The 27,266-nt window shown below is 40.3% G+C and overlaps 1 protein-coding gene across 5 annotated transcripts in view; it reads left to right on the plus strand.

Annotated features, from left to right (window-relative positions):
• arap2 (ArfGAP with RhoGAP domain, ankyrin repeat and PH domain 2) overlaps positions 1–27,266 on the plus strand; it is a 420,641-nt gene that overhangs the window by 138,064 nt on the left and 255,311 nt on the right. For all 5 annotated transcript variants that reach the window (XM_073064859.1, XM_073064858.1, XM_073064860.1 and 2 more), the window contains 2 exons: positions 1,463–1,539; positions 15,488–15,826. In XM_073064859.1, the coding sequence (XP_072920960.1) occupies positions 1,463–1,539; positions 15,488–15,826 (416 nt within the window). The remainder of the gene's footprint in view (positions 1–1,462; positions 1,540–15,487; positions 15,827–27,266) is intronic.

Consider the following 27,266-nt stretch of genomic DNA (forward strand, 5'->3'; position numbering starts at 1 on the left):
CTACTGCTAGGTGTGGTGTGACAGGTGGTTGATCAACCAGGAGAGTGGGCAAAGGACGATGGGCATATTGAGCCAAGTAGGGGAGGGGGAGGTCAGTGGAGTTGGGAGACAGAGACAGGTAGCGATAGTTTAGAACCGGCAAAAAAAAAGAAGCAGAAGATAGTAAGAGTCTTTTTTTTCCCTCTGGGGTGGAAATGACAATATTAGAGGGAATATCTTTAAGACAACGGGTAATACGTAAGGAACATTTATGAGGCAAGTTTTTTTATACAGAGGGTGATAGTTGGCTGGAACATACTGCCAAGGGAAGTGATGGAAGCAAATATGATAGCGAAGGCTAAAGCATTTAGACTTGCGAGAAATGGAGGGATGTAGGCCATGTGCAGGCAGTTGTGCTGTTTAAATTGACATCATTGTGAGTGCAGTTATCATGGGCCAGAGGACCCATTCCTCTCCTCTACTGCTCCGTGTCCTATCTGCTAGAAAAAAAAATATTTGAAGCACTTTTCTCCTCGCAGGATTGGTGACTAAATTCCCATAAATGGCTAATGCTTCTGTATCCTCTTTTCTCATAGCCTTTCCTCTGACATCTAACTTCAGCTTCTCTTGGACTGCAATGTTTGGCAGTGTACTACATTCAAGTCCAGTTCTTCTGATGTGATCTGGTGCAATGTTTTTGTCCTGGAAACCGAATAAGAGTTTTCTCTTCCCATGACAATTAGAAGCTATGCAAATGAGCTATAAATGGCCACTGGAGCTGTGCTAAGTATACATTGTACAACACGAGTAATGGAAGTGCTAAGTGGCAAGAAAAGTGTAGGGCTGTGTCTTCTTAACTGTTTTTAGATAGGGTGGTGCTAATATTTCCTGTGAGCACTCAAGGACTTTGTTTTTAAGAGCATTCTAACACTGCAAAATATCTAGTAATCAAAATAAAACAAGATAAGGTTTTGCAAATTAGTTATTTCTGCCCTGTCAATTGCACACCCATCTGCAATTTTTTTTGCACACAGACCAAGGAACATTTTACTCAGCTGAGACCGGATCCAAATTATTTAATTGGTACCACTTGATCCCATCTAAAATTTTGGTAGTCCGCTGACTCTGATGATTAACAGTTACCTGCATGCCAACAAAGCATTCCAGTTCTGGATGTGGAAAACTTACTGGATACATAAACAAGCAAGTGGAACTAATGATCTGTGTGATGAATGTCGGTCAGACTGGTCATGGTAGAAGAGGACATAAAAACTTTCTGCTCAGTAATTTTATACTTCAGGTTATACTTGGATATCTTTTCTAGAGCGGCAATCTGAGTTTCTGAAATTCTTGCAACATGCACAAAATGTTGGAGGAACTCAGCAAGTTTGGATTTCCAGCATCTGCAGATTTTCTCGTGTTTGTGTTGCTGAAATTCTTAATGTGCTTTTCAGTTATTTATATCTATCTATTCTTTTTTTAGACTTTCCGAAAGCAGTTATCTGGCATGGAAACCTCTGTAAACCAGGACAGTAATCAAATGATGAACAGTGATCTGAGGTAGAGAGAATTCATGATTTGGTTTTCTTTTTAAACTTATCCATAAAGACTTTTCCAATGCCTGTTTATATATTTTTTTTCTGTGTGCTGCTCAGAGGTGTTTGTGTTTCAGTGATAATATATTGTCTTGTTCTAGGGAAGCATTTGAGATCTGATTCCTGACTTTTGATCAGGAGTTCTAATCCATTCTGTTGTGGTAGTTTCCTTCATGCCATTGGTCTCTACATCCGCTTGATATGTTTAAGTGGGGAAAGTGTGAAATTAAGAATCTGTTTTGAAAGAATGTGTCTTGGTGCATGTGGGCAAATGTAGTAGATGGTGGGGTACAGATGTAGAGGAATGGAAAAAAATAGGAGTTTGTATTTACATCTGTATCTGGACAGGAGGATAAAATAGTTAAGAAGACAGGTTAAATTTCTGTTTATTGAGGCGTAGAAAATAAAAGCAGCAATGTTTTGTTTAAAGTATAAACTACTAACAACCCATTCATTTTATATCATCATTTCAGAGAAAGGATCAAATGAGGACACTTAAAGGTAAAAGAGTGTTCTCAGAATTGGATGGTTTAAACTGAGGGTAGGTTGGAGATGATGTGGGTGCTTTCCTTGAAATAGCAGAGACTGGATGGGTGAACAAAAGGAAAGATGGTGGTCTTGATTTGAAGAATTAAATAAAATGTCTGGATAGAGTGGATGAGATTAAACTAGTCCTATGGCATCAGAAATTAGGGAAGCATTGCTATGAATTAATAGGTACAAGGGTTAGAGGGAAGTTGAACAGTTCTTGTGCTGATGAAGACCTGGAGATCACTGTTTGGTGGAGTGGTAGTGACAGAAACCTTCTTCACATTTTAAGATGTACTTGGATGAAGACAATGTTTGACAGGAGCTCAAAAGTAGGCTGGGGTGGATACCTATTTCTTAGCCATCCTGGACACAATGGTTCAAGGATCTATGCCATCATATCATAAAGCAGCTGCACAACAAAGTCAAATAGGAAATGACCATCATATGAAATAGTGGTGATGTTAGTGTAGTGGTTAGTGGAGTGCTTTACTGCACCAGCGTTTGTGATTGGGTTTCAATTCCTGCTGTTGCCTATAAGGAGTTTGTATGTTCACCTATGAAGATGTAGCTTTCCTTTGAATGCTTCGGTTACCTCCCACACTCCAAAGATGTATGGGTTATATTGAGTGAGTTGTGGGTATGTTGTGTTGGTGCTGGAAGTGTCTCGACACTGGCAGGCTGAGCCCAGCAGAATCTACAGACTCTCTGACTCAAATGACACATTTCACTGTGTGTTGTGGCAAGTAAAGCTAATCTTTGCACAATGCACTTGTGACAAATAGAGCTAATCTTTAATTTTTTTAAAGATGCTAAAAGGTTGGAAATACATGATATTTGTGGTATCAAAAGGAGTTTTTCTTCTATAATTGCAGTGTTCCTTGGTTATTGCTGCTTTGAAAGATCTGCAGTGAAATTTGTAGGGTAATGTAAGGGGTGGAAGTACATTCATTATTCGCAAACACCTACATTGAGTTGGGGTTCACATTAAGAGGCTGGCTTGACGTGATGACTTAATAACATGAAGTTTTTTTTACCATGTTTTATGTTCTGCATTTTGTTTACAGTAAAAGCAGTTGTTATGGTTTCCCTTAAACTCAAAACACTTCTGCCATTTTATTTACAAAAACCTGTATTGGTGACCCTGATGTTCTAGGATGATTCTAGAGTTATTCAACATCTTGGCCAATGCAGTCAGTTTGAAACTGCTGGAGCTTTGGAAGCAAAATGCCAGTGCTTGGTTTGTACAGGCCGAGGCCAAATTTATGCTGCAGATGACAGCAGATGTTACTACGTAGTAGCAGATCTCAGTAGTTCCATGACAGTGAGAGCAGTGAGTCTGCTTGAATACCTGCCTGAATGCAAAAATATCGCATGCTGAAGACTCGCTTATTACAGACTTTTGGATATTGGAGTATGATTGTGCTGAACAGTTGCTTTCTTTGCCTAGCCTGGATGATGCTAACCCTTCAGAGCTAATGGACCATAAGCTGTCTCCCCTGGGAAATCACCATCCTTGTTTTATTTTTGAAGAACTTTTCATGCAGCAAATACCTGATCAAGTTTGCATTGCCCTCACTATTAACACCCATGAATGACTATAGGGAGCTTTCTGAAATGGCTGATAGTCTACACTCAGCCAGGTAGAGGAGCATAATTTGTCCTCCTTTCCCTGCCTCACTAAGCCTGGTCACCAGGGCCCCCAACACATACCTGCCCGTGGCTGTGAAACAGACAATGTTGGGTCTGTGCTTTTACTATGCTCACTTTGGTACGAATGTTTGGAAGTGCCGACGCCTTGCAGCTTTGACAGGACATCAGGACGTCAGAGGTCTGTGAACACTGTGGGTTCCAGCTGCTGGGGTCGTCTACTGCTCATTACAGACACCCTTTCAGAGTGATGCTTTTTGTGTGACATGGCTGCTCAAGTGAGAGTGCTACCAGCATCGCATATCGATCAGAAGGCAAAGAGCAACGAGACCTTGCTGGAGTTCGCCAAAGGTAGCAAAATCCAGACTTACGAGATACAATGGGTGATGCTCTGCTTCAGTGGCCAACATTACATGTGGGATTTCGTCCTGAAGTGGCTAGACCAGCGCTCAGCACAGATTTCCTGTGCGCCCTAGGACTGTTAGTTGACCTTAAGAGCTGCTGGCTTGTGGATGTCAAGGATGTGGGTCGTTACCCTGGGGTAAGTTCCCCACAATGGCTCTGTCAAGTGCATGTGCCACTGTATGTGAGCTCTCCAGACCTCACCAAGCCGACATTCGCAACTACTATCACAAATCGCGGGGATGAGCACCACATTTCCACAACTGGTCCGCATGTGTAGACTGGACCCAGAAAAGCTGGCCACTGCGAAGGCTGAGTTTGCCAGCATGGAGAGCCTTGGCATTGTACGCAGGTTGATAGTCCCTGGGCTTCGTCCCTCCATGTGGTCCCTAAGCCCAATGGTGGTTGTTGCCCACGTGGCAGTTACTGGTGCCTTAACGAGGTCACCTCCCCCGATCATTACCCAGTCCCACACATCCAAGATTTATTGGCACATTTAGCCGGAGAGTTAATTTTTTCCGAAGGTGACTGTGGGGCTACCGTCAGGTGTCTATGTGCTTGGAGGACTTTCGCAGAATGGTTGTCATAGCCCTGTTTGGATTCTTAGAGATTCTGCGCATGCCATTTGGGCTGAAAAGTGCAGCACAGACTTTACAAAATCTGTTGGCGTCTGTATTAAAAGGCTTGTTGGCTCTGCATTACATTTTCTATTTGTTTATCTGGTTGACATACTTGTCACAAGTACATCCAAATCTGAACGTGCATCACATCTTTGCATACTTTTGAGTGCTTAAGCCACCATGGGTTGATCATTAATCCTGCTAAATCCCAGTTTGGGTTGTCAACTATTGACTTTCTTGGCTGCGAAAATACTCCCATTAAAAGCCACCATTATCTTGGATTTCTCACCACTCTGCACTACTAAAAACCTACAAGAGCTTTTAGGTATGGTGAATTTCTATCACGACTTCATTCCGTGTGCTGCTGAACTGGTGCTCCCCTTGTTTAGTGCCCTGAAAGGAAATGCCCATAATTGTGTGCTTGTCTAGTCAGTGGACATGGGCAGAACATTTCATGACACCAAATGAGCTGTTTTCAGTGTGACCCTGCTGGAGTGCCCACTCCTCAATGTACCTAAAGCCGTTACTACTGCCGCTTTAGACGATGCTGTGGGTGTTGTGCACAAACAGTTGGTCGGACGTGTGTGGCAACCACTCACCTTCCTCAGCTGTCAGCTCCGGCTCCCCCAAAAAGTGCAGCATGTCTGACCACAAACCTCAGTCCTATCTGGCTGTCCGCCATTTTCCTTTTCTACTAGAGGGTCACAATTTTACACCGTTTGTTGACCACGAACCCCTCATGCACGCGATGGCCAACATATTAGACCCTTGCATGGCAGCAACACCATCTAGCCTATATATTTGAGTTCACAACTGACATACAACACATGTAGGGGAAAAATAATGCTGTAACTGGTTACCTTTCTTGGCCAGCCACTGTGGGTAGATTATGGCAGCTTGGCAGCTGACCAAGCTACTGACCCAGAGGTCCATGCCTACCAAACAGCAGTCACTAGCCTGTGTTTGGCTGACATCGGGGAAGCTGGGGTTTCTCTCTTGTGCAATGTCCCCAATTCACATCAGACTTTCGGGTTGTGATGGCCCAGAACCTCAGTGTTATCACAGAGTTTGATTAATAAGCTGTTCAGGTGAAATCTCAGGCAGCTTTCTTGGAGCCTGAGATGACAAAGGCAATTGGGAGAAGCTTTTCTGTCAGCAGATGGGGAACAGGTTCAAATTGATGGGCAGAAGATTCAAGGGTTTAAAGAGAATAGACATTTTTCTTAAAAGTGGGTTTGTTATGATTTTGATCTTAGTGCAATCAAAATTAATCGATTGAACTTGAATCAAATCAATCAGAATTTTTAAATGGGAGCTGCATGCATAAGGAGATAACTTGTAAAGCTTGAGAAAGTGGGATTGAACTGATTTCATACTACGAACCAGCATGTGTTCAGTGGCGTTGTGTGCTGTGATAATCCTTTGTCATATTAATAGTTCAACTGTGCCAGCTACCACAGAGGCAGTTCATCAGAATTTGTCAGAAACATCCTGTCTGCAACCAAACGTTACCACTATGAGGCAGGATTAAATGGTTGCTGCTAACTTTCCGTATAATTGTTCTGGTTGAGCAGGCAAATGAATCTTCATGTTTATAATGATACTACTTACTAATTTTAAAAATAATTATTGCCTAGTGATGTGCTCCCATGTACTCACCACCCTTCCATTTATAAAGTACGTGTTTCCAGGAATGGCAAGCCTGTATTTCAGTTGTGGGCTTGGCCATGATTCTTTACCTTTCATTCAAAATGGCCTTCCAATAATTCTCTGTTGTCTTGGAATTTCTCCATACGCAAACATTGTTGAAATGGTCTTTGTACAGCAGCAACTTGTAAATAAAAATGGGACTCACTGGTTCAGTGCCTCCAACCATGCAGAGAAAATAGCAGCTCTTAATGTGATATAGTGGAACAATTTGTGATCATATTTCCGTCAGTTTGCTGCTATAGGAGTTGGAAATGTGCCCTGCACTGAGGGGAAGGTCGAGGTAACTTTCGTAGTTGCAAGGCATGCAGTATAGTTTACGCAGGGAATGTGGAATTCATAAATATGCAATTTGGATTCAAAGTGCAGTTGCATTATCTCAATCCAGCACTGTACAACTTGGAGCAGCTCCCCAGCTACTTCTAGGAAACACCATGGAATCCAATGTTGATTGACACATTTTATCAGTTAAAGGATGTTCTCTTTATTAGCTAAAAGCCTTAAATGTCTTTTGTTTCATTTCATATGCAACACAGCTGTTAAATTTAAAATAAAATAACAGTTTTGTCTTAGAAAATGAATTGCTTTCTTTAATAATTTAGAAAAAATGTTCTTTTTTCCCTGCATACAATATAAACCACAGCATTGTAACATTTTTAAAAATAAAACTTAAATTGTGTAGGCATGATTAAAAACCAGTTTGGGTTGCTGATAATTACTTATAATATTTTTTTTCATTGTTTATTGTGCAGTCGACATCATGTTTGTTTGTGAACATTATTGTGTAACTTTTAAATAGATATCCGAAGTTTTCTCCCTTACCACCTTCTTGTGATACTCAAGCTTATCTGTGCCACTTTTAGTAATGGTTTCAATTTTGCGTTACATGCGCAACTGCTGAGTGGACTATGAACAGACAATTCATCTTAGTGCTATCTGCATGCTTTTAAGGTAACACTTTCTCCTCTAATGCCGTCTCTCTAATGTCTCTTTGATACCTTTGCTGTTAAGCGTACACCCAACCTCCATGGTTCCCTTAATCTAGTTCTCGGTTGGTCATTTTGGGACTTTATTTTTCCAGTGTTTTGTGATATGGCTTGCCTAAGGGGGACCTTTACCACTTTAGCTCTTTTAAACACAGCATTCTGCTTGCTTGCCTTACCACACTAGTTCTGTTAACATTGTGTTCAACATTCACTATCTTGCTTTCAAGTCACAGTATTGTCTGACTTTGCCTTGACAGTGGCCTTCTGATGTGTGGTCTGAGCATATTCTCTGGAGTTCAGGGACTTTCCTTCATTCTACTGTTGTTGGAAAGGTCACTTATCTTCTCCACACTTGCTGTCAGAAATTCAATGCCACCAAGTACAGTTTTTGTCACCGTGTTGTATTAGTTACCCTGTTATAGGAAGGACATCATTATAGTGGAAAGAGTGCAGCAGATTTATATGGATGTTGTCAGGACTTGAGGGCCTCAATTATAGGGAGACATTGGGCAGGATAGGACAGGAGACTGAGAGATAACCTTATCATAGTGTGTAAAAATCATGAGAGAGATACACTCAGTGGCCTCTTTATTAGGTACTTCCCTGCACTGAATAAAGTGGCCATTGAGTATCTGTTTGTGGTCTCCTGCTGCTGTAGCTCATCCACTTTACGGTTTGATGTGTTGTGTGTTCTGAGATGCTGTTCTGCACACCACTGTTGTGATGCATGGTTATTTGAGTTACTGTCACCTTCCTGTCAGCTTGAACCCGTCTGGTCATTCTCCCCCGACCTCTGTCATTAACAAGTTGTTTTCGCCCTCAGAATGGCTGCTCACTGGACAATGTTTGTTTTTCGCACCATTCTCTGTAAGTTCCAGAGACTGTTGTGCATAAAAATCCCTGGAGATTAGTAGTTTCTGAGATACTCAAACCACCCTGTCTGGCACCAACAATCATTCCATGGTCAAAGTTATGTAGATTACATTTCTTCTCCATTCTGATGATTGGTCTGAACAACAACTGAACCTCTGGACCACGATTGCATGCTTTTACGCATTCAGTTCCTGCCACATAATGGTTATATATTTGCATTAATAAGCAGGTGGACAGATGTACCTAACGAAGTGGCCACTGCGTATAAATACTGTGAACATACATCTTTTTTTTCCCAGCATAAGGAAATAAAAACTAGAGATGTACTCGTAAGATAAGATGACCCTGATGAGTTTTATACAGACTCCCATACAGTGGTAAGGATGTGGCCTACAAATTACAACGGGAAGTAGAAAATGCATGCCAGAAGGGCAATGTTACAATAGTCATGGAGGACTTCAATATGGAGGTAGATTGGGAAAATCAGGTTGTTGCTAGATTCCAGGAGGGGGTTTTCTAGAGTGCCAGTGAGATGGCTCTTTAGAGCAGCTCGTGGTTGAGCCCACTAGGGTATCAGCTGTTCCGTACTTGGTGTTGTGCAATGAACCAGAATTGATTAGAGAGCTTAAGGTAAAAGAACCCTTGGCGATGCGATCATAACATGATCAAATTCACCCTGAAATTTGAGAAGGAGAAGCTAAAGTCACATCTATCAGTGTGACAGTGCAGTAATGGAAATTGGCCAAGTTGATTGGTATAGAATTCCACTAGGGATGATGGCAGAGCATCAATGGCTGGAATTTTTGGAAGCAATTCAAAAGGTGCAGGCTATATACATTCCAAAGAGGAAGAAGTATTGTAAAGGCAAGATTACACACTCTTCAAGAAGGGATAGAGGCAGAAGAAAGGAACATGTTGGCTAGTTAGTTTGCCCTCGGTGGTTTGCCCTTGGATGTTGGAGCCGATTGTTAAGAAAGAGGTCTCAGGGTACTTGGAGGCACATGATAAAATAAGCCATAGTCAGCATGGTTTCCTCGAAGGAAAATCTTGCCTTTGAGGAAATAACAAGCAGGATAGACAATTGCAAATTGTTTGATGCTGCCTACTTGGATTTTCAGAAGGCCTTTGTCAAGGTGCCACACATAAAGCTGCTTAACAAGCTACGAGGCCATTGTATTACAGGAAAGATTCTAGCATGTCTAAAGCAGTGCTGATTGGCAGGAGGTAAAGAGTGGGAATAAAGGGAGCTTTTCTGATTCCTGCTGGTGACTAGTGGTGTTCTGCATGGGTCTCCGCTGGGACCGATTCTTCTAAGATTATATGTCAGTGATTTGAATGATGGAATTGATGGCTTTGTTGCAAAGTCTGCAGATAATATGAAGGTAGGTGGAGGGGCAGATAATTTTGAGGAAGTCGAGAGTCTACAGAAGGACAGACATATTAGGAGAATGGGCAGAAAAAGTGGAGTATAGTGTCGGGAAGTGTATGGTTAGGCACTTTTGTAGAAGAAATGAAAGGGTTGACTATTTTCTACATGGAGAGAAAATATTTAAAAAAAAATGAGGTGCAAAGAGACTTGGGAGTCCTTGTGCAGGACTCCCTAAAGGTTAATTTACAGGTTGAGTCTATGGTGAGGAAAGCAAATGTAATGTTAGCATTCATTGCAATAGTACTAGAATACAAAAGCTAGGTTGTATTGTTGAGGCTTTATAAAGCACTGGCGAGATCGCACCCGGAGTATTGCGGGCTGTTTTGCGACTCTTAGAAAGGATGTGCTAAAACCAGAGAGGGTTCAAAGAAGGCTCACAATATTACTCCAGGATTGAATAGCTTGTCATATGAACAACGTTTGATAGCTTTGGGCCTGTATTCACTAGAATTCAGAAGAATGAGGGGAGCTCATTGAAACCTATTGAATGGTGAAAGGTTTCAATAGAGTGGATGTGGAGAGGATACTTCCTATGGTGAGAGAGCCTCAGAATAGAGGGGTGTCCTTTGAGAACAGAGATGAGAAGGATTATCTTTAGCCAGAGTCTGGTGAATCTGTGGATTTTTTTCCTATATGCAGCTGTGGAGGTCAAGTCTTTATGTATTTTTAAGGGAGAGGTTGATAGATTATTGATTGGTCAGGTCATGAAGAGATACGGGAAGAAGGCAGGAGATTGGGGCTGAGAGTAAAATTGGATCAGCCATGATGAAATGGCAGAGCAGACTCAGTGGGCCAAATGGCCTAATTCAGCTTCTATATCTTATGTTATTTTGGTCTTCTCACAGAAGGTGGTGCTTATATGGAATGAGCTACCAGAAGAACTGGTTGAGGAAGGTACAATAATAAAATCTGGATAAGTACATGGATAGGAAGTGTTTAGAGGGAAATAGACCAAACACCGGCAAATGGGACTAGCTTGGCTGGCCATTATGATCAGCATGGATGATTTGGGCCAAATAGCCTATTTTCATGCTGTATTTCTCTACAACTTGATGAGTCATTTTTGTCTGCTCTTTGCATAATAAAAAAATCAAAAGTAACATGGATAAAATAATTCTTCACTTCCGGTGTCTGTGAAAATGAGTTGGCATTGGTCAATTATGTCATTTGTACGTCAGTAATCCCTATTTTCTTAAGCACAGCTCCCTTTCTCTTTACCACTTACCCAAACACTGTTACTCACCCCGATTACTCTCTCTTTCATCTCAACCTTAACTGAAGGAGCCTTGAGACTATCCATAAGATTTGAAATGGCGACTACCTTCCAAACACACTCAAAGCTTCTAATTGTCACAATTGCTGGTTTTAGGTATTGTCACTGCACTATTGTTTGCTGAATATTAATTACTTAATCATGTTGCATTGCCCTTCTAATTGTTCCTATCAATATTTATTCACTTGTTTAATTCTTCATTGCTTCTAGTGTTATTTGTAGCATTCCTTTAATAGTAAACTCTATGTGCATTAAAAACAATGTTTTGTCCTTACCCCCATCATCATTCTCACTCATTGAGTGATTATCTTAATCTTGCATCCTGATTGAGCAACCAATGAAGGTGTTTACTTTGAATTTCATCTGACTCCTTCATAATTAATTTTCTTTCAACTTCTGGAGGGAGGACATCCATTTCCGTCATTTTAATAAATACAACTGTAGCCTAAATGTGAGCCTGATTTCCTGTTTAATATAGGGGACTTAAATCTGGTCACAACAGTCCTTTAACATATACCTCTGTTTAATAATAATAACATGTACTTTTATTGATCCCGAGTGGGTAATCATTTCATTACAGTATCAACATTTATAACCATATAACCATATAACAATCACAGCATGGAAACAGGCCATTCCGGCCCTCCTAGTCCATGCCGAACTCTTAATCTCACCTAGTCCCACCTACCCGCACTCAGCCCATAACCCTCCACTCCTTTCCTGTCCATATACCTATCCAATTTTACCTTAAATGACACAACTGAACTGGCCTCTACTACTTCTACAGGAAGCTCATTCCACACAGCTATCACTCTCTGAGTAAAGAAATACCCCCTCGTGTTTCCCTTAAACTTTTGCCCCCTAACTCTCAAATCATGTCCTCTCGTTTGAATCTCCCCTACTCTCAATGGAAACAGCCTATTCACGTCAACTCTATCTATCCCTCTCAACATTTTAAATACCTCGATCAAATCCCCCCTCAACCTTCTACGCTCCAATGAATAGAGACCTAACTTGTTCAACCTTTCTCTGTAACTTGAGTGCTGAAACCCAGGTAACATCCTAGTAAATCGTCTCTGCACTCTCTCTAATTTATTGATATCTTTCCTATAATTCGGTGACCAGAACTGTACACAATATTCCAAATTTGGCCTTACCAATGCCTTGTACAATTTTAACATTACATCCCAACTTCTGTACTCAATGCTCTGATTTATAAAGGCCAGCGTTCCAAAAGCCTTCTTCACCACCCTATCTACATGAGACTCCACCTTCAGGGAACTATGCACTGTTATTCCTAGATCTCTCTGTTCCACTGCATTCCTCAATGCCCTACCATTTACCCTCTATGTTCTATTTGGATTATTCCTGCCAAAATGTAGAACCTCACACTTCTCAGCATTAAACTCCATCTGCCAACGTTCAGCCCATTCTTCTAACCGGCATAAATCTCCCTGCAAGCTTTGAAAACCCACCTCATTATCCACAACACCTCCTACCTTAGTATCATCAGCATACTTACTAATCCAATTTACCACCCCATCATCCAGATCATTTATGTATATTACAAACAACATTGGGCCCAAAACAGATCCCTGAGGCACCCCGCTAGTCACCGGCCTCCATCCCGATAAACAATTATCCACCACTACTCTCTGGCATCTCCCATCTAGCCACTGTTGAATCCATTTTATTACTCCAGCATTAATACCTAACGACTGAACCTTCTTAACTAACCTTCCATGTGGAACTTTGTCAAAGGCCTTGCTGAAGTCCATATAGACTACATCCACTGCCTTACCCTCGTCAACATTCCTCATAACTACTTCAAAAACTTCAATAAGGTTTGTCAAACATGACCTTCCACGCACAAATCCATGCTGGCTACTCCTAATCAGATCCTGTCTATCCAGATAATTATAAATACTATCTCTAAGAATACTTTCCATTAATTTACCCACCACTGATGTCAAACTGACAGGTCTATAATTGCCAGGCTTACTTCTAGAACCCTTTTTAAATAATGGAACCACATGAGCAATACGCCAATCCTCCGGCACAATCCCCGTTTCTAATGACATCTGAAAGATCTCCGTCAGAGCTCCTGCTATCTCTACACAAACTTCCCTCAAGGTCCTGGGGAATATCCGGTCAGGACCTGGAGATTTATCCACTTTTAAATTTCTTAAAAGCGCCAGTACTTCCACCTCTTTAATTGTCATAGGTTCCATAACTTCCTTACTTGTTTCCCACACCTTACACCATTCAATATCCTTCTCCTTAGTGAATACCGAAGAGAAGAAATCGTTCAAAATCTCTCCCATCTCCCTCGGCTCCACACATAGCTGACCACCCTGATTCTCTAAGGGACCAATTTTATCCCTCACTATCCTCTTGCTTTTAATATAACTGTAGAAGCCTTTCGGATTTACTTCCACCTTATTTGCCAAACCGAACTCGTAACTTCTTTTAGCTTTTCTAATCTCTTTCTTAAGTTTCCTTTTACATTCTTTATATTCCTCGAGCAATTCCTTTACTCCATGCTGCCTATATCTATTGTAGACATCCCTCTTTTTTCGAACCAAGTTTCTAATATCCCTTAGTGTAAAAACACACTTAGCAATAATAATAATAAATTTAGTAATAACTAATAAAGTACAGAATAATATACACAATAATTCACCAATGTGCAATGCTGTGCAATAATAATGTATGAAATATAAAACAGAGATTATTTTACTATGATGTGTGTTCTCCTGTCATACAGTGATGAACTGTTGTATATACTTATTGCATTTGGTAGGAAAGATTATCTGCAACAATCCTTGTGACAGTGAAGCTGAATGAGCCTATTAGAAAGGGTGTTCTGCTGCTTATTCAGTAGGTCATGGAGAGGATGTGCCTGATTGTACATAATGGATAACAGTTTGTTTAGTGACCTCTCCACTACTAACTCAAAAGAGTCTGGGTTGTAGCCAAGGGCAGATTCAGCCTTTTTGATCAGTTTATTACATTGAAAGTTCAGGAGTGTTTTTAAAAAAAACCAAAATCAAAAATGGCAAAGGATTGATTTAAAATGTTGAATGAGGAGCCATCTAAAAAGAACAAAAGAACAAGCAAAAAATAACCAAAATGCTAAAGAGAGCATTTAATCTAGATCATGTAAGTCTTTCGGAAAGAGAGGGTAGTGAGTTAATAGTGAATGATCAGAAATTGTTGAAGTTATATAAATATTTTATGATATTAATGACATTGATTTATTTACTGTGCAAACAAGAATCTGGAAGAACTAGCAGGGGTCTGGGAAAAAGCATCAACTTTTATTGGGAATGGAAATGTGTCCTAGAACCAGGTAGAAGACAACATAATACTGGTTTAAAAATTGCTTTATAGTAATTATGGGCAAATTAACAACATCTCTGACAAAGAAAGCTTTAGAGTCTTTAATTAACAAAATTACTTAATGCAAGTGTAAAGGGAGCTGACACAATTCCAAAAGCAATATTCTGCTTAATAAAAACAGATTTCTTTATGACAACAGTAGGCTTGTTTGTTGAAAATGTGCAAATGTTGATATGCATGGATTTTTAACACAATCCTTCCTTAAGAAAATGCATCAATTAAATGTTATAAATAAATCTGTTGGAAAAGATGGTGATTATGTATTAGAATCTTAATAAATGAGCATGAAAACAATTTGGAAGAGGAGAAACGTGATGTGAGTTTCGTGCATTGAGAATTTGGAAGTAGATAACTGCATATGAGAGTGTCTGGTCTTGTGTATCTTCTGATTGAGGATTTGGAATTTGGGCCCTATTAGAAAGCTATTTCACTGTATTACATGGAATGTTTTGTGGGCTTAAGAACAGAAACACTATTGGAGAATAAGTTGGTGCTAAAGAAGATTGACATGTGGAAACATGAGTATGGAAAGCATGTAGGACTGGTACTGTTGAGTTTGTGGGGAAATAAACCTCAATGTAGACACTGATTTACCTTTAGAAGTTCCTCCGTTGGCCTCATTCAAAACTGCTTCAAAACATTCAAAACTGGAGTTGAAATAAGGTATATTTGATCCCAGCTGATTACTGAAAATGACAAAGGAGAGATTAATTAGGTAACGAGGATTGCTTTTGCCTTACAGATACTCTGTTCGTGATTTTATTGTCATCTGGAATTATTCGAAATACTTAGAGCCATTTGTGTAGCAGACACATTTTAGCAATCCATTTCTTCATATGATTTCCTATTGTTAGATGCTGATTTGTTTTAAATAAATACAAATTCTGCACTAAGTTACTTAGAGTCTTCAGTGGCTGCTGTTACTTGAAACAAATTGGCTATATCTAGCATTAAAGAAGCATTCTGGTCTATAACTTTGCATTTTATTAGTGTTAATAGAGTAAGATTTATTTGATGAATACAAGCTCTTTATTTATTTTCAGGGACTGCAGAACTGCAAATTTGAATGTGGACTATATTGAGCAGCCAGTATCACAATCTGACCATAGCACAGTGGAGGAAGAGGGTGAAGCAGAATATTCCACAGTAGATGACAGCATTTGCTATCAGAGGTCATGTGTCCAGCCATTACCTAAACATTATAGTAGCGCTCAAGCAGCATGCGGTTCCCGGGAGAGTCATTCGCCATCCTCTGGTTGCACAGGAGAATCTTACTACGGGGATTTGAATGCAGATGAAGATTCAATATCCCCCTACGCTTGTTTCTATGGTGCAACAAAGAAAACTAAAGAAGGTTGGCTGGATAAACTTTCACCACAAGGGTAAGGACATCATTTTTTTATGCATGCACATTTTGAAGTTTCTTTCTTCTGTTCAGTATTAACAGCAAGCTCCAAGCTTAAAAAGTTGTTACTTGTTTGAAATACTCGCTTTCTTTTCTCTGTCATATGGTACTAAAAATGTATGACAGTCTAAAATAATGAGTCATTTGTGTGGTTGACAGATCACAATTATCCATTTGCTTTCTTTGCTTGAAAATACTTCCAATATTTTGCTCAGTAACTGGGAGCTGAGAAACTATCCTGATAAATAGTATGCAACTGCCCACTATTGAGGGAGAAACGGTGAAATAACGTGCTTTCAGCTGGTGGTGGACACTGCATTCAGACCAAGTGCAATGGGATAATTTCTGTTCAGTTTCCATGTTTACTCCAAAAGAGAAATACTGTGTACTCCTGCATTTTCTGTTTTCTCTTGGAATCTTCAATGCTGCCATTTCCTGTCTTGCTGTGGAAAAGGAGACAGCTCTATGAGGAATTGTTGCATGAACAATTAGTTTTTTATTGAAGAGCAGGCCATGGTCTCTCTTTGGGGGCTTTGCTGTTGGGTGCTGGGCACTGATGCTTCCTGCTGAAATAAGAAGGGGAGGAGGCAAGTTGATGGTTTGCTGCCACTTGTACATGGTGGGGGGGAGAGCAGGCTTTGGGGCTCTGGAGCTTTATTGACATTCATTCTTCGGGGTTCTCCTGTTTTTGTGGATGTCTGCAAAAAGCAAGAATTTCAGGTTGTATACTGCAAGCATTCCCTGATATTAAATGGAACCATAGAACCATTTCACAACTGCCAGGAATCTGGCATTTTAGCTGTAAAAATGCTTTGGGTTTCAAGGAGTACTCTTCGTGTGCATCTTCTCGAAACACATTATGAATATTGTAATGTGAATTATGTTGAGCAGATTATTGGGAAATGTGCAAACCATATATGATGTTCTTATCCTCTGGATGTATGCAGAGTAGTCTAGCTGACATTACACTGATGATTTAGACTCAGAATTGTGAAATGGACCCTGATGAGGAAACTAAAGACAAATGCTCAACCTTCATAGTAGATCACACATTTAGATCCCTCAGCCAGGATTATTCAAATCAATTGCATGGGAATTTGTTAGTTTATTTTTCAGTGTGTGGGCTTCTGCAGTGCTTCATGCTTCCAAGCCATTCTAACTGTAAATGAAGTATTGTATTGGGAGGTCGAAGTGTTTCTGTTGATTTCAAGCCCTCTGCACTACCCCACTGCTCCAAGATATACATGTAATTTGGCTGTGGTTCCTGTCACAGTGCAACATGCTGGGAAGAATGAAGGGTCGTCATGCAGAGAAATCTTGTAGTAACAACTTTCATTCATCGAGGATTTAAAGATCAATTCTATTAATACACACTTCAGTGAAGGTCAATGTGTGGACAATTTGTGATTTCATAACAAATATGTCGGAGTGACAGATGTATATGGATTTCTTTGCCAGTGTTCTTTAAGGCAAAGAATGCAATAAACGTGTAGGTTTAGAGTTCATTCCAGACTGGAGATGGAAATACTTGTGATGTCCATATTTGCTCTACACTGTTGCATTAGGGAAGCCTCAGATACTGTTGATGCCCAAGAATGCTGAATGAACCTCATAAAAGTCATAGAACACAACAGCACAGAAACAGGCCCTTTGGCCCATCTAGTTCATGTTGAACCATTAATCTGCTTAGTCCCATTGACCTACACATAGATTGTACCCCTCCCATCCATGCACCTATCCAAATGTCTCTTAAGTGCTGAAATTGAACCTGCATCCAGCACTTTCGCTGCCAGCTCATTCCACACTCTCACCATACTCTGAGTGAAGAAGTTATCCCTTGTGCTCCCCTTAAACATTTCACCTTTCACTCTTAGCCTCAGTGGAAAAAAGCCTGCTTGCATTTACCCTATCCATCTTGTATACCTTTATCAAATTTCTCCTCAATCCAGTGAATCAATTCCTAACCCATGCAACTTTTCCCTATAACCCATCCTTGTAAATTTTCTCTGTATACTTTCAATCCCATTTACATCTTTCCTGTAGTTAGGTGACCAAAACTGGATGCAATACTCCAAATTTTGCACACCAATGTATTATAAAATTTCAATATAACATCCCATCTCCTGTACTCAGTACATTGATTTATGAAGGCCAATGTGCCAGAAGCTTTCTTTACAACCTGTGATGCCACTTTCAGGGAATTGTAGATCTGTACTCCCAGATCCCTCTGTTCTTCCACACTCCTCAGTGCTGTACTATTCACAATGTAAGATCTACCGTGGTTGGTCCTCCCAAAATGCGACACCTCATACTTGTATTCATTAAGTTCCACCTCTGCTATTTTTCAGCCAATTTCATCAGCTGGTTCAGATCCAGCTGCAAACTTTGATAGTCTCTCATTCTGTCCACCGTACCCCCAATCTTGGTGCCATCTGGAAATTTGCTGATTGTTGATGTAGATGACAAACAACAATAGGCCCAGCACCGATCCCTGCACTGGGACCAATCCATTAAACACAGGCCTCTAGTCAGAGAGGCAACCATCTACAACCACTCTTCAGCTTCTTTCTCGAAGGCAATGTCTAATCCAATTCACTATCTGATAGTGAGTGCCAAGCAACTAATCCTTCTAGACTAATCTTCCATGTAGACAGCGTTCACTGCCTTACCTTCATTGTCTTTTCTGGTAACTTCCTTGAAAGGCCATAAGATTGGTTAGAAACAACCTACTACACTCAAAGCTATGTTGACTATCCCTAATCATACCCAGTCTATCCAAATACTTACATATCCGGACTCTTAGAATACCTTCCAATAACTTTCCCATCACTGATGTTAGGCTCACTGACCTATAATATCCTGGCCTTTCTTAAACAACAGAACAATATTGACTTTCCTTCAATCCTCCGGCACCTGAACCATGACTAAGGATATTTTAAATATCCCTGCTAGGGACCCTGCAGTTTCTGCACAAGCCTCCCACAGGGTCCAAGGGAACACCTTGTTAGGACCAGGGGATTTATCCACCCTAATTTATCTCAAATCAGCAACCACACCCTCTTCTGTAATCTGTATACAGTCAATGAACTCATGCTACTTTGTCTCACATATATAGACTCTGTGTCTATCTCCTGAGTAAACACAGATGCAAATAATCTATTTAAGATCTCCCTAATCTCTTTTGGTTCCACACATGGATTACCATTCTGGTCTTCCAGATGACCAATTTTGTTCTTTGGTATTTATTTGTTCTCTATATATCTAGAAACTCTTGGGGTTCTCCTTCACCTTGTCCGCTAGAGCAACCTCATCCTCATGTCTTTTAGCCCTCCTGATTTCTTTCTTAATTTCTTATACTCCTCAAGTGCCTCCATTGTTCCTGCTGGGTATACCTGCTATGCACCTCCTTCTTTTTCTCTCAGAAACAAAGGTTCCCTAAGCCTGTTTTCCTTGCCTTTTATTCTAACAGGAACATACAAATTCTACTCTCAAAATGTAATTTTTGAAGATCTCCCACTTACTAATTATACATTTGCCTGAAAATAGTTTGTACCAATTCACACTAGCCAGATCCTTTCATCATCAACATTGGCCTTCCTCCATTTAGGATCAGATGTATCCTTTTCCATAATTACCTTGAAACTAGTGGCCTCGTGTTCGCTAGATCCCAAGTGTTACCCTACACAAACTTCTGTCACCTGCCCTGTCTCATTCCCCGATAGGAGATCTAGTATCACACTCTGTCTAGTTGGGATCTCTATGTACTGATTAAGGAAACTTCCTTGAAAACATTTAACAAACACTTTCCCACCTAGTCCTTGTACAGTATGAGAGACTCAGTCAATATGTGGAAAATTAACATCACCTTCTATCACAATCTTGTGTTTTTTGCAACAGTCTATGATCTCTGTCTAAATTTGCTCCTCCATTGGGTTGTCTATAATATAATCCCATTAATATGTCTTACCTTTCTTATTCCCCAGTTCTTCTCATAAAACCTCACTAAACTAGTTTTCCAGTCTGTCCTGATTAAGTGCTGCCGTGACATTTTGCTGACTAGTAATGCCACCCTTCCCTCTTTAATCTCTCCGGCTCTATCATTTCTAAAAAGACAGAACCCTGGAACATTGAGCTACCAATCCTGCCCCTCCTGCAACCAATTGGTTGCAATGTCATAATTCCATGTGCTGATCTGTACCCTAATCTCATCTTTCTTCCCTGAAATACTCCATACATTGAAATATAAGCAGCTCAGAACATGGCGTAGCACTAGCAGACCTTCCCCTAGGATACAGTACACGTGCAGTTCAGGTGCAAACCATCCCTTCTGTGCAGCTCCCACCTTCCCTGGAAGAGAGCCCAATGATTCAAACATCTGAAAAATCTCATTCTCCATTATGAAAGAGCAGCAGAGAAATATGTATAAACATGGGGATTATGAAGATCTTAGATCTTTTTCGTGATGCGTGTTATTATTTGCATTAATATTGTCACTATCACTATGTATATCAACTTGGAAATGTACTACAACAGAGAATTGTTGCACTTATTTGCCTTTTGATATACAGGTATGTACAGTCTCTACAAACAAGTCAAAATGTTTGATCTCAGAGGGAGACCTATTTATAAATGAGCTGAAAAAACCATGAAATGTGATAACACAAATTATAGTTTTTGAATCTGACCAGATTGTTCTGGATAAGCGCTGCACTAATCACCGGGGTGGGTCTGGAGATTCATTGTGGTTTGCTGATTTCTTGAGATCCATTGTGATTTTCTGATCTGTATCAACCTTTGCTCCTGTGGTGGGCCAGACCTTAACCCCAGCTGTATGACACGGATCTGCAGAGGAGGTGTGCATTGTCTTACTGGGCCGATCACGTGCAACAGACCGGCTGAATACCAATGAAGACAAATCCAACTCCCCTTTGCCACAGTGCATTCCTTTTGGCATTGGCCATCACAATGTTCTTCAACTGGCTCAAATGGAAAGTGAAGACACTGTGAAACTGATGCAAGTTTTTATATCAAACCTCAAGAAATAACTTACCAATAGCAAAATAACAGTTTTTATCCACAACATCCTAAATATCCATCCATGAATTTCACTTGGCAGATTGAAATCACAGTTGAAGATCAGCTTTGACTCTGAGTATAACGTCCTAAATTTGAAATGTGTTATCTTGACACTTGGACATCATTCTTGGGGATAGGAAATGCAGGAGGTTCCTGAGAGGATGATAGGTTTGGTGCTCCACTGAGTCCTTGTCACTCCTGACTTGGTGCCCAAGCAATACCTTGAGTGCAATGATATTCAGCAAGTCCTTCCTGAGTACTCGTGTCCAGATTCATGAGGGCAGTAGTGTGAAGTTGTGCTGTGGTGGCATACTACAATGAGGAAGCTGGAACATTGTCTATCACATGCTTTGTTGCCCAAGACGGTACATAAATAGTACAAGTTAAAAATTAATAATGAACCTCTTAAACCTTGAACGGTTTCTTCTGCTGTGTTTTTTAAAAAAAATCTGAGTCCTGCAGAAACCCTCCTGCCCCTGGATAGTGAATATCCGTCTACTATTGAGATAGGATTGATAGGTCATCTGGGTGCCCATCAAATAATGTTGCCACACTTAATTTTGTTGAATGCGAGTCCTCTTTTTATCTTGACTATCCATCAGTAGCTGTGACTTTAAGAGCCATGTGGAAAATGTGCTTCAAATAATGTTGTTCATTCCACTGGCTGGCAGTTCAATAATCAGCAATAATGGAGTGTAAAGCAAGCATGGTAGATGATCTCTTTCAGCTACGTTATTATGTGGGGAATGAAACGTGTGGTCATTACTAAACCATACTAGAAATAAAATTAGCACCTCAGCATTGGTACCACGGAGGTGAGTCAGATTCTCAGCCGTAGCTATAAGGTCACTTCCTCCCAGGGTAGGCTGTGGTTGCCAGGTGCTTTGTTCTGATATTCCACATGTGCTTTGTCTTTCTGATAGCTTCTGAAAGGAGCCTATCTAATTTGCAGGCAAATGAATCTATGATATCTGCTTAGGGAGCTCATTTTGTAGACTTACCATTAGCTCTCTGGAAATAATGTTGCAGGATGATTAATTTTGAATGTATTTTCTTTCAAGGGCAAGCTGTGTCCTCTTCAATTGTTTTGGACAAGGTGAAACAATTTGTCTTGATCTATATCATCTAATCCATTTAGAATCCTAACCATTGGAACTATCACATCGCAAGCTTTCCAGCAAATACACTGAGTTTGCGTAATCATGCCTCGTAGTTCAGCTTGCCAACTACACTGTAATTTTGGTTGTTTTCTGCATCCGCACCAAAGCTGTACTGTAATGTAACAACGTAAGCTATATACAATACATCTTCGATTGTGTTTAAACAATGATTCAAGAGTAAAATTATTTTTCCTCAATATTGACCTTTCAATAAGTTCCTTAAGATTTATTCTACTCAGTGCTAGTGAGCTTTTTGCAGTGGTTTGAAGTCTATCTTGACTACCGGTAGTTCTTTCTGGATTATTTCATTTAACCTGTTGTTTCTTATTTATTTATTTATCTATCTGTCTATCTATCTATTTATTTATTTAAGTAATAGGCTTTTCAATCTTCTGTCCCTATACAAGCTGCATTAAATTTACTCTATCTAGTGTGTTTAATCTCTCATAAGTTTTTTTTTGTAACATTATGGTCTTTCATCTTCATTAGTTCGGTACCAATTACAGATTTCCAGCTTCAGATTTTCCCTGCAGAATTTAACCAAATGAAGACCTAAATTGATCTCACTATAACATCCTCCTAGACTGGAGACAATTGAGCAACAAAGTTAAACATCCGTTTATAAAAAAATCTAAAGGTATTGTTTTATTTATAAAATTTTCCACGCAGAACAATATCAAAGATATTGTTTTGTTTGGCAATACATTTAAAATCATTTTTTTTTCCTTAATCAAGCTCTTCTGTTCTTTAACGTAAGCTTCCCTCCCTACATACTCTGAGTAGATTAGCCTGAAAAGACTTCCCCAATAGTTATCCTTACTAGGTATCATCAATTAAAGATACATACCCTCTCCATCCCAAGTGTTGATGGGCAATATTTAATTGTTTGCAAATAAAATAATATCTGTAGATGGATTTCATCCAGTCCTTGGTAATAATTTAAAAAGGTGTGTTCTATTGTGCCATTGTGTTGAGTTAGCTGATTGTAGCCAGGAAGAGAACATAGCCCAGTACAGCACAGTATGGGCCCTTAAATCCTTGCTGTTATGCCAACCAATATAAACCTACTCCTCCATTTTTCTTACTTCCATTTGCCTATCTTTAAGTATCCCTATTTTATCATCCATTACCACCAACCATGGCAGTGCATACGAGACACCCGCCACATTCTGTGTACATAAAAAATACCTCTGACAAAACAAGTTGATTGAGGTGGAACAGTGGATGTAGTGGGAAAAGATGTTACTAAGCCATTTGACCAGCTTCCCCATGGTTGGCTCATCCAGGAAGACGTAGAATCCATGAAAACCTGGCTCCATGGATTCAGAATTGACATATGCACACAGGATAGTAGTAGGCGGGGAGTATTCAACCTGGGGTTGGTGTTCTACAGGAATCTGCTCTGGGACCCCTGACCTTTGTCATTTTTAAAAATGACTCGGATGAGGAAATGGAGGGGTGGATTAGTACCTAGCAGATGACATGAAGGGTGGAGGTGTTGTGGATAGTGTAGAAGGTTGTCATAGGTTTCAGCTGGATATAGACGGGGTACAGAGGTGGGCAGAGGAGTGGCAAATGGAATTCAATCTGGAAAAGTGTGTCATGGTACATTTTGGAAGATCAAAATATAAGGTTAATGATAGATTCTCAGCAGCGTGGGGAGGGACAGAAGAGTCATGGGGTCCAAGTCGGTGGATCCCTCAAAGTTGCTGCACAAGTTAAAAGAGTAGTTAAGAAAATGTACAGTGCCTTCATGAGTCAGGGGATTAAGTTCCAGCACCATGAGGTAATATTGCAGCTCTCTAAAACTCTGGTTCAACCATACTTGGAGTATTGTATTCAGTTCTGCTTACAGCATTATAGGAAGGATGTGGAAGCTTTAGAGAGGATACAGAGGAGATCTACCATGATGCTGCCTGGATTAGAGAACAAGCCTTATGAGGAAAGGAAGAATGACCAAAGGAAGATATGTGGTAGAGGTGTACAAGATCATGAGAAGCATAGATAGACTGCTCCTTTCTCTTCGTGCAACAATGACCAATACCAGAGGGCATAGTTTTAAGGTGAGTGGAAGAATGTTACGGGAAAATATCTGAGAAGGGAGTCTACTGATGATCTGTAATACAGTTTTGCCTTCTTTTAGTTAATGTCTGGTGATCTCTGTTGGGAGTGTGTATGTGCTAATGTTGGGTGAGGATAGTACTTGATATCCGACTGTACAAATAGACTATCAATACCTGACATTAAAAAGCAATATGACAAGAAGGATTTGGTCTGCACTGCATCTGGGAATGAGGCGGTGGAACAAACTGGTGAAAGAGACACACTGCTTTTGCATACTTTATTGTAATTTGCTTACACAGGGTTACAATCTGTATAATAGCAGATTTGCAAAAGAATACTGATACTTTGAGCAGTATTATGTTCTGGCTCTTGGTGAGATGTTGTTTTATTTGAGCCCATTACATTATGTATATAATAATTTTGAAATGTAAATTATAGCTGACAGTTAATACTTTGCAGGGTTAGGTCCACTGAAAGCAGGAACTACCAGATATTTATTGTGTTACCAACATAGTCAACTTGTTTAATTGAGTGAATGGTAGCTCAGAATTGTCAATGCACTGTGTTTGTTATTCTGATACACTGGAACAGAGATTAAGCAGTGTGAAGAAACTGTTATATTTAATTATCAGTAAACACTTAAACAAGTATCAAATGCATCAGTAATCATGCAGACCGAAGTACTGGGTCTGTGTCAGTGTCTCACCAGGATCGTGTTACTAACAGCACTTCAGTTTCTTCACATACTACTTCAGGAAGATTAATATATCTCTTACTTCTTACTTAAATCCTGCTCAGAGTACAATAGTACTATGGAATTCTTAATATATTACTTAGCTTTCATTTTTTTTCCAAGTTAGTACTTGATATCTGACTGCACAAGGTGATTTGCTGACAAAATTTGGTAAATATAAGCCATGTATTTTTCTTTCTGTCTTGGATGGCATCCGTTAGTTTTGTGAGACCATGGATCTGCGCCTGGAAAGTCTTGCTTCAGTCCCTCTCCAGGGCGCAGGCCTGGGCAAGGTTGTATGGAAGACCGGCAGTTGCCCAAGCAGCAGGTCTCCCCTTGCCACGACACCGATGTTGTCCAAGAGAAGGGCAAGGGCCGATACAGGTTGGCACCAGTGACATCGCAGGAGTTGCCAGAACGAGTTTGAAGGCAATGTCGGACTGCCTTAAGGACTCCAGCTCCTGATTTGTCCTCAGGGTTTACTCCCGAAGCCTTTCCCATGAGTGGGTATGGCCACAAGGCAGTAGAAGTTTGAAATCAGAGTTTTCCCTCTCCTAGCTGGACTGCCTTCCCAGGCTGACGAGCTCCATCTACCCGCAGCACTGGTTTTAAGGCGCCAGGACTCACCTTCTCCCCTTCTCCTGTCAGTAGAAACAGCTCCGCCGGACTTAGAGGCTAAGCCACGTGAGAAGGCTAGGATTTGGACTTGGTTGTCAAAGGCTATCTGTGACAAAAAGGTGGCTGTTCTCGGAAATGGCAATGTGTCCTGAGGTGTCATTATAGTACAGGACACTCTTACCCCATTTAACATGGATAAGTGTGCTGTTGTCTACTTTCCAGTTACTCAAGAAGCAGTGCTCTGTGTATCTTTCACCTCAAATATTGTTCATCCCACTGCTTCTGAGTGAATCAAAAGCTAAATGCTGAAAGTGGGACACATATTGTGGATCAGTCCATTAGGAAGTTTGTACGAATGTGTTCGGCAAACCCCCAACTTTGAACTAAAAAAGGACTGTCATTTCATGAGAAACCTGCGTTTGAGGTGTTGCACTTTGGGAGGACCAACCAGGGTGGGACTTGCACAGAGAGTGGTCAGATACTGAGGCCTGTGGTAGAACAGACAATCTGGACATACAGATTCATAATTCTTTGAGAGTCTTGTCACAAGTATGGAGACTTGTAAAGAGAGTGTTTGGCACATTGGCCTTTATAAATTAAAGTACTGAGTACTGGAGTTCAGAGGTTATGCTGAAGTTATATAAGAATTGGTGTGGCCTAATTTGGACTATTGTGTGCAGTTATGGTCACCTACCTACAGGAAATATATCAATAAGATTGAAAGTGCAGAAAAAATTTACAAGGATGTTGCCAGGATTTGAGGATCTGAGTTAGAGGGAAAGGTTGAATAGGTCAGGACTGTATTCCCCAGAATGAGGGGAGGTTTGATAGAGGTATACAAAATTATGAGGGGTATAGATTGGGTAAACACAAGCAGGCTTTTTCCACTGAGGTTGTGTGAGACTAGAGCTGGAGGTCATTGGTTAAGGATGAAAGGTGAACTATTTAAGGGGACAATGAGAGGAAAGTTCTTCACTCAGAGTGTGGTAGAAGTGTGGAACAAGCTGCCATCTAAAGTGGTAGATTCAGGTTCAATTTTAAGATTTAAGATAAATTTGAATATGGGAGGGTTATGGAGGGCTATATTCTGTGTGCAAGTCGATGGGAGTAGGAAGATTAATAATTCAGCTTGGACTTGATGATCTGCAGATCCTGCTGTGCTGTAGTATTCTATGACTATATTTCTGGAGGTGCCTTCTCCTTTTGGGAGAGTGACAAAGGTGTGCTCTTTTATTTTGAAGAGTTGTTGATCAAGTTTTTATTTGCATGTTTTTTCACCAACTTCCTTAAAACATCAAATAAAATAAATACTGTAACTGAGAAAAGTTCTACTAGTTTTACGATGAGCACCATCTGTAAATATGGTTTTAAGAAACAATATAAAGCTTCAAAACCTGGGCTTCTGTATCTCCCTTTGCAACTTGATTCTTGACTTCCTCACAATCAACACAAGCTCACCTCAAGTGTGCTTGCTTAACCTGCTGCTCCACTGTCTCTGCTGTCATGACTGTGTGGGGAAGTACAGGTAAAACAGCACTTCAAAGTTTGCAGATGACACCACGGTTGATGACGTCTCAGCTGGTGATGAAGAGACGTATAGGCATGAGATAGTTTGGATGTTGAGTGCTGTCGCAACAACAACCCCACTTACCTGTGGTATCTTTAACTTGATGTGCTTACTCTGTTAATGCAGTGTTTCTTCTGTCTCCTTGGGTTGGAATGTGGTCTTTTCCAGGCTGAATTTTCTAGGTATTTGGATTTCTGTT

The sequence above is a fragment of the Hemitrygon akajei genome, chromosome 13 (assembly GCF_048418815.1).
Source record: "Hemitrygon akajei chromosome 13, sHemAka1.3, whole genome shotgun sequence".
Lineage (NCBI taxonomy): Eukaryota > Metazoa > Chordata > Chondrichthyes > Myliobatiformes > Dasyatidae > Hemitrygon > Hemitrygon akajei.